Source organism: Eucyclogobius newberryi, unplaced genomic scaffold (assembly GCF_026437365.1).
Source record: "Eucyclogobius newberryi isolate DKJ021-1_F unplaced genomic scaffold, fEucNew1.0.hap1 SCAF_15, whole genome shotgun sequence".
NCBI lineage: Eukaryota > Metazoa > Chordata > Actinopteri > Gobiiformes > Gobiidae > Eucyclogobius > Eucyclogobius newberryi.
Window position 1 is genome coordinate 1040896 of NW_027315779.1, and position 9178 is coordinate 1050073.

Sequence of the window (9178 nt, forward strand, 5' to 3'; positions counted from 1 at the left end):
GAAGTTATTTAGAACACTAAGGAATGACAGGATTATCCTTTAAATTCATATGGAGTGGCACATTGTTGTATAGTTTATAATTCAAACTTCCTTCGTGTTTTGGGGCAAGTTGACCAACCATTTTGTCTCTTTGCAGCAAAAAGATGAATGCAAAACATAAAACCATTGTATTTTCCCTTAGAAAATACACAGAATAAAAGAACACCGTTTGTTATTTATTCTTTATTTTGTAGCAAAAATCAATCTATTGTATTTACTTGCACTCCATTTTAATCCAATTGGCTCTATTTGGACAACATTTGCCACTTCCTAATGCGAACTGTGAAAGAGTGCAATAAGTGCGTATATGCATTTAGCCAGGAAGCTAAGCTGTGCTAAGCTACGCTAAGCTAAGCAAGGCCGTGCCATGACAGAGTGCCGCGGGGAGCTGGCTCTTCAGTTGCAGTACTTCTCCAGAGCCAGCAGGCTGCAGGGGGAATCACAGCACTCCTGAACGATGCCCTGCCGCTCCCCATGGTGCGCTGAGGACAAGAAAGAAAAGGAGAAAATATGTCTGAGTAATTCTAACACTTAAAATATCACACACAGAGAGAAACCGTCAATTAGATCACTGATTTTACTAATTGTCTAACTATACTGGAACACTATAGTGAATTTATGGATGAAAAGATAAGAGTGATGTCACAATCTGTATTACTTTGGGGATGGAAGCACAAATAGTGATGGAAATATAGGCAAAGAAATGGTAATCAAACAAAAAAAGGCAAAAAAAAAAGTATAACACACTAATATTTCGTGGGACCGCCTTTGATCACAGCACACATTCGCTGTGACATGGTTTCAATCAGCTTCTGCAATATTAAAAGCTTTATTTCCACCCAGTGTTGCATTATGTCTCACACAGATCTTGTATTGATGATGTGAGAGAGTGACCACTGCACAAAGAGAGTGACCACTGCACAAAGAGAGTGACCACTGCACAAAGAGAGTGACCGCTGCACAAAGAGAGTGACCACTGCACAAAGAGAGTGACCACTGCACAAAGAGAGTGACCACTGCACAAAGAGAGTGACCACTGCACAAAGAGAGTTACCACTGCACAAAGAGAGTGACCACTGCACAAAGAGAGTGACCACTGCACAAAGAGAGTTACCACTGCACAAAGAGAGTGACCACTGCACAAAGAGAGTGACCGCTGCACAAAGAGAGTGACCACTGCACAAAGAGAGTGACCGCTGCACAAAGAGAGTTACCACTGCACAAAGAGAGTGACCACTGCACAAAGAGAGTGACCACTGCACAAAGAGAGTGACCACTGCACAAATCAAATCAAATCAAAATCAAATCAAATCAATTTATTTTTGTAAGGCCCAAAATCACAACAACAGTTGCCTCTGAGGGCCACAGGGAGAAATTAATCAACAATGTCTGTGGTGGCGATGGAGTCAGACAATGTCTGTGGTGGCGATGAAGTCAGACAATGTCTGTGGTGGCGATGAAGTCAGACAATGTCTGTGGTGGCGAGGGATGATGTCCCAGGGTCCTCTGTCCTTAGACTCTCCTTCTCGGCCAGGAAAAACTACAAAAAAAACCTCTTTGGGAAAAAAGCGTAGAAACGTGTTGGAGTTCCAGTGAAGGAGAGATCCGACTCTCACAGACGGACACAAGGAGACTGGAGCTGGACCCACTCTTCAGCCAGATGAGGGACCGACTGAGGCGAACTGGACCCACTCTTCAGGCAGATGAGGGACCGACTGAGGCGAACTGGACCCACTCTTCAGGCAGATGAGGGACCGTCTGAGTCGAGCTGGACCCACTCTTCAGATGAGGGACCGACTGAGGCGAACTGGACCCACTCTTCAGGCAGATGAGGGACCGACTGAGGCGAACTGGACCCACTCTTCAGGCAGATGAGGGACCGTCTGAGGCGAACTGGACCCACTCTTCAGGCAGATGAGGGACCGTCTGAGTCGAGCTGGACCCACTCTTCAGGCAGATGAGGGACCGTCGGAGGCGAGCTGGACCCACTCCTCAGGCAGATGAGGGACCGTCCACACAGGGCAGGGACCACTTCACCAGGAGAGGGGCATCTGGGTCCACAGGTCCTCAGGAGTGAGAGAAAGAAAAGAAGGCGGTGAACAGTTTGCAAGTGGAATCAAAAAATAAATATTGTTTGATAGCATAAGTAGTCAGAAGAAGAAGAGGATAGTGCTCAAGCTGTCATACTTCCCCCAGCATAGTTACTCCTAGGGCAGCGTAGCTAAAGCTGTGGGTTTATGTTTCTGTTCCTAACTAGTCTGACCATAAGCGATTTCGAAGAGGAACGTTTTAAGCCTGGACTTAAATGAAGAGACTGTGTCAGCATATTTAACATGGGTCGGGAGCTGATTCCATAACACAGGAGCTTGGTAGCTAAACGCTCTACCTCCTACTGTACTTTTAGAGACTCTTGGCACCACCAGAAGGCCGGCATTCTGAGAGCGAAGAGCTCTGTTTGGATGATATGGTTCTATAGCATCTTTGAGGTAGGATGGGGCCATGTCATTTATGGCTTTGTAGGTCAAGAGTAGAATTTTGAATTTGATTCTAGACTCGACGGGGAGCCAGTGAAGAGACTTCAGCACCGGCGTAATGTGCTCTCTTCTTTTTGTTCCTGTTAGTAATCTTGCTGCTGCATTTTGAACCAGTTGAAAGCTTTTTATGGAGCTTTTAGGACACGCTGCAAGCAGGGAGTTACAGTAGTCTAATCTAGTCGTTACAAATGCATGGATAAGTTTTTCGGCATCACTTTTAGGCAGGATTCTTCTGATTTTGGCTATGTTGCGCAAATGGAAATAGGCTGTTTTACAAGCTTGATTTATATGAGCTTTAAATGAGAGCTCCTGGTCAAATAAGACTCCAAGGTTTCTTACAGTAGAACTGGAGGCTACACTGACATTGTCCAGTGTGACTATCTGCTCAGATAGAGCGTCTCGTAGATGCTTAGGGCCAAGCACAATGACCTCGGTTTTTTCAGGGTTAAGAAGCAGGTAGTTTAGTGTCATCCAGGTTTTTATCTCCTTCACACAAGCACTAAGTCTGTCTACTTGATCGCTCTGATCAGGTTTCATTGATAAACACAGCTGAGTGTCATCTGCATAGCAGTGGAAGTTAATGTCATGCTTTCTGATAATGTTGCCTAATGGCAGCATATAAAGAGTAAACAGAATTGGACCGAGTACCGAACCCTGTGGCACACCGTAAATTACTTTAGAGCTTGGTGAGGAGCTCTGGTTTACATTAACAAATTGGAACCTGTCAGATAGATAGGATTTAAACCAGCTGAGGGCTGTTCCTCCAACACCTACATCACATTCTAACCTCTGCAGTAGAATGTTGTGGTCAATGGTGTCAAACGCTGTGCTGAGGTCCAACAGAACCAGGATTGAGACCAGTCCATCGTCAGCGGCTAATAACAAATCATTTGTGACTTTAACTAGTGCAGTTTCAGTGCTGTGGTGGGCTCTGAACCCTGACTGGAAAACTTCAAATAAGTTATTGTCCTGCAGGTGGCGACAAAGCTGTTTTACTACAACTTTTTCAAGGATTTTAGAGACGAAGGGAAGATTTGAAATATGTCTGTAGTTTACCAATAGGTCGGGATCTAGATTAGGCTTTTTCAGAAGAGGTTTAATGACTGCATGTTTGAAGAGAGTGACCACTGCACAAAGAGAGTGACCACTGCACAAAGAGAGTGACCACTGCACAAAGAGAGTGACCACTGCACAAAGAGAGTGACCACTGCACAAAGCCTTCTCCAGCTCGTCCCAAACACTCTCACTGAGGTTCAGATCTGTTGTAGATGAGTTTCTGCTTCTCCTTTAGATGTTTTCTCTGCTCGATGCCAATGACCTTTGACCCTTCTCAAACACACTGACATCTGTTCCATGACCACAGGATTCGTCTTTCCACATGGTTGGTTCAGAAATGAGAAGCGACGGTTTGAATACCGCATATCAGCTGAAAGATCATCACACATGCAGCATTTGTCCAGTAAAAGGCCCGTACCTACTGTGTTGGCTGGATCCCAGGCAGTGTAGATAAACATAAAACATATAATACATCATACAACAGAGAAAAGCCAAAAGTCCATGTGTTTTGTGAAAATATTTGTTGAAATCGATAAAAAAGTGTAATCAAGATGAAAGTGATTTTTAAATTCTAGTATATGTGGTAACTCTAAAATCATAGTATTTGACTGGTAATGGAATTTAATTGAATGATTGAATTATGAATATTAATTATTTTGACCAATATGTTGCATGTCCTGGCATTGAAATACTTGATATTTATTTTACTTGCCAGAAATGGTCAGTGGTAGCCTTAGTTTGCTAACAATAATTGCTAATAGTAATTCACTTAAGTTAAATAGAGCTTACAAATAATGAATAATAATAATAATTTCAAAGACACAAAAAATATACCTTCCGTATGTCGGTGTAATCCCTCATTCGTCCAGGCGTGTTCCATAGTAGAAAAAGCTTCAGTTGTAGTCATCTGGACTCAGTTTGAAAAAATAGACGTTTCGACTCTCATCCAAGAGTCATTGTCAATAACAGAATTTAGGTCGAGAACTCCGATATTAATACTGTTCTGTGTTAAGCAGGGAGAAAAGATGGTTTGAAAGAGGAGTCAAGGAAGCTATTTTTGTTAAAAAAGAAAGACCTTCTTTAAACAGAAATGGAGGGCTTAGGTTTCATCTTCCTGTTATTTATAATGGGATTCTGAACCCCTGGAAAGGTAAAGGACATTCAGATGCTAATCAGGTACTCAGGGTGGTTGAGCCAGGGTCTCACAAAGACAAAGAGGATTCTAATAGCCCATTAAGATTCTGAATAGGCTAGCTCGGTAGATACAAGGGGGAGTTTCTGTTGAAACAAACAACTCTTTCCTCTTCAGTAAGGCTCCTCCCAATGGGCTGGACTTACCACAGAATAGTATAAATATCGGAGTTCTCGACCTAAATTCTTTTATTGACAATGACTCTTGGATGAGAGTCGAAACGTCTATTTTTTCAAACTGAGTCCAGATGACTACAACTGAAGCTTTATCTACTATACCTTCCGTAATTACTAAACCAACTAAACTACCAACTATTACACTACAGTCAGTTGACCTTGATGTTTGCTGAGGTTTGGCTCATATTTACTTATATTTATGTTTGAAGAGTAAAAGAAAGTGGTAGCATATTTGATGTAGTTTGTTAGTATGTGTTGCCATAGTAATTGAACACAAATTTTGAGGAATCACAGTTTTCTTAGTTCAAATCGGCCCTAAATTAAATCAGTTTGATGTATATAGGAGCTAAACGCGGCAACGCTCCAACTGTGCCGTGCTGATCTAGTACAGCGTTTATCGGTTGAATCGGCCAGACTCACCGACGCCGGGGTGCATGTCCCTCTGGGGGTTGTAGTAGAAGCCCTTGTCGGCACAGACCATGTTGAGGGCCTCCACCAGGTGAGGTCCACACAGGTGCTGGGAGCTGAAGCCATCCGCCCCGGGGCAAAGAGCCGCCACCAGCGACAGGAGACACGCCGCCTGCAGCCACGACACCGACATAGTGGAGCTGCACAGACACACGACACCGACATAGTGGAGCTGCACAGACACACGACACCGACATAGTGGAGCTGCACAAACACACGACACCGACATAGTGGAGCTGCACAAACACACGACACCGACATAGTGGAGCTGCACAAACACATGACACCGACATAGTGGAGCTGCACAGACACACGACACCGACATAGTGGAGCTGCACAAACACACGACACCGACATAGTGGAGCTGCACAAACACATGACACCGACATAGTGGAGCTGCACAAACACACGACACCGACATAGTGGAGCTGCACAAACACATGACACCGACATAGTGGAGCTGCACAAACACACGACACCGACATAGTGGAGCTGCACAAACACATGACACCGACATAGTGGAGCTGCACAGACACACGACACCGACATAGTGGAGCTGCACAAACACACTCATTCACCGACATAGTGGAGCTGCACAAACACACGACACCGACATAGTGGAGCTGCACAAACACACGACACCGACATAGTGGAGCTGCACAAACACATGACACCGACATAGTGGAGCTGCACAGACACACGACACCGACATAGTGGAGCTGCACAAACACACGACACCGACATAGTGGAGCTGCACAAACACACGACACCGACATAGTGGAGCTGCACAAACACACGACACCGACATAGTGGAGCTGCACAAACACATGACACCGACATAGTGGAGCTGCACAGACACACTCATTCACCGACATAGTGGAGCTGCACAAACACACTCATTCACCGACATAGTGGAGCTGCACAAACACACTCATTCACCGACATAGTGGAGCTGCACAAACACACGACACCGACATAGTGGAGCTGCACAAACACATGACACCGACATAGTGGAGCTGCACAAACACACGACACCGACATAGTGGAGCTGCACAAACACACGACACCGACATAGTGGAGCTGCACAGACACACGACACCGACATAGTGGAGCTGCACAAACACATGACACCGACATAGTGGAGCTGCACAGACACACGACACCGACATAGTGGAGCTGCACAAACACACGACACCGACATAGTGGAGCTGCACAAACACATGACACCGACATAGTGGAGCTGCACAAACACATGACACCGACATAGTGGAGCTGCACAAACACACGACACCGACATAGTGGAGCTGCACAAACACACGACACCGACATAGTGGAGCTGCACAAACACATGACACCGACATAGTGGAGCTGCACAGACACACGACACCGACATAGTGGAGCTGCACAAACACATGACACCGACATAGTGGAGCTGCACAGACACACGACACCGACATAGTGGAGCTGCACAGACACACGACACCGACATAGTGGAGCTGCACAGACACATGACACCGACATAGTGGAGCTGCACAAACACACGACACCGACATAGTGGAGCTGCACAAACACATGACACCGACATAGTGGAGCTGCACAGACACACGACACCGACATAGTGGAGCTGCACAAACACATGACACCGACATAGTGGAGCTGCACAGACACACGACACCGACATAGTGGAGCTGCACAAACACACGACACCGACATAGTGGAGCTGCACAGACACATGACACCGACATAGTGGAGCTGCACAAACACACGACACCGACATAGTGGAGCTGCACAAACACAGGACACCGACATAGTGGAGCTGCACAAACACACGACACCGACATAGTGGAGCTGCACAAACACACGACACCGACATAGTGGAGCTGCACAGACACACGACACCGACATAGTGGAGCTGCACAAACACACGACACCGACATAGTGGAGCTGCACAGACACACGACACCGACATAGTGGAGCTGCACAGACACACGACACCGACATAGTGGAGCTGCACAGACACACGACACCGACATAGTGGAGCTGCACAAACACACGACACCGACATAGTGGAGCTGCACAGACACACGACACCGACATAGTGGAGCTGCACAGACACACGACACCGACATAGTGGAGCTGCACAGACACACGACACCGACATAGTGGAGCTGCACAGACACCGACATAGTGGAGCTGCACAGACACACTCATTCACCGACATTCAGGGAGAAATATTGGATAAAATGACATCAACTGAGAATGTATTATTATTTGATATATTTTAAGCTCTTTTGCGAGGTATATTTCCTGTCAATGGACTGTTTTTATAAAATGTTCTCGCTCCACTAACACTATTTAGCTTGAATTAAATGGGGTTGATGTGATTGAATTAGTTGAGGTTATTATGTAAATGTAATATAATTTCTATTGTAAATGTATTTTCATCATTGTTCACACTGACCCTGACCTGTAGGAAAGATAACTCCGGACGGTGCTAGTTCTGGGTTTGTAGAAGTCACTGTGACAGTGCCTGTCAGAGCATTATAAAGGGGGTGGAATGCAGGGACGTCATAAGACACCCTGTGGTGCTGGTGCGCCTCTATTGGTCGCCCCATGAACTACAAGAGCATAGCAGCACAGGGGCCACGGGCAGGGCCGGCCCTTCCACTAGGCCGTATAGGCGGGTGCCTGGGGCAGCACTGCACCCCTCTGCATTTTTTTTTTTTGCTTGGCCAAGTTTTTTGCACCACCTTCTATGTATCCAAACACTATTTTGGAATTGAAAAATAAATCTAACGAAAGGAGAAAATTGAAAAATCGAAAGCAGTGTGTTACGTATTCTAGCAAGTCAGGGGTATCACCTCTGGATAGACAGAACAGGCTAGAATATCGAATGCCAACAGCGCCCCCCTCGGGGAAAAAAAAAAATAGATATATATTTGTTTTTGCTAGGCAGAATATTTTTTTTGGGGGGGTGAAAGTGTGAACTCAACTCAATTGTTGAAATGAAAAACAATTGAGTTGAGTTCACACAAATATCACCACCTCAGAATTGGGACTAAACTTGGACTGGACCTGGAAGTAAATCTGGACCGGACCAGACCAGAACTGAACACGGACTAGAACATGATCAAAAAGTCTACAACATGAGTAGAAAAATACTTAAGACTCAAACCATGATCAAACTGAGACTAGGTTAAACTCTATATTGTCAGAATTGTTCAAATAAAGACTAAAATGAGTGTAAAATTCCTTGTTTGTCATAAAAATTGAGAGGAATTTTTCCCTTACCGCTTACCGTTGGAGTTGAAGGAGCAGGGAGGTGACGAGGAGGTGCAGAGGTGTGGATCTGGGACAGATCAGCGGGGCCCCGGGGTCATTTATACCTCTATCGCTGCCACCGCTTCGCCCGCGTCCAGCCAAACACTTCCTGCCACTTAGTAAAACAAACCAAACTAATGAGCCAATATGATGCGATCACCCATTGGTCTGCTGGCCTTTCACCATTTCCGTAACGTCATGTCGAATTGGCTGAGTAAGCAGTATTTTCGGAGGCGTCAGCAAAGTGAATTGAGCCTTTCACATGTTGTTTGGTGAATGCTCGGGAGTGATTGCGACACGTAGTCAATCTCTCCGAATATTTATATCCTGAGAAACCAATGCGGCAGATTACTTTATTTATTTAGTCATTTAGAGACTTCCACGCACGTTTC

At 45.4% G+C, this 9178-nt stretch overlaps 1 protein-coding gene across 1 annotated transcript; it reads right to left on the reverse strand.

Moving 5' to 3' along the window:
* Positions 1 to 213: 213 nt before the first annotated feature.
* Positions 214 to 8891, reverse strand: LOC140360269 (insulin-1-like). The gene is made up of 3 exons (XM_072445476.1): positions 8764 to 8891; positions 5418 to 5605; positions 214 to 521 (listed from the first exon to the last, which is right to left on the reverse strand). The coding sequence occupies exons 2-3, from the start codon at positions 5596 to 5598 to the stop codon at positions 436 to 438; spliced, it is 267 nt and encodes an 88-aa protein (XP_072301577.1). The 5' UTR covers positions 5599 to 5605; positions 8764 to 8891; the 3' UTR covers positions 214 to 435.
* Positions 8892 to 9178: the final 287 nt, after the last annotated feature.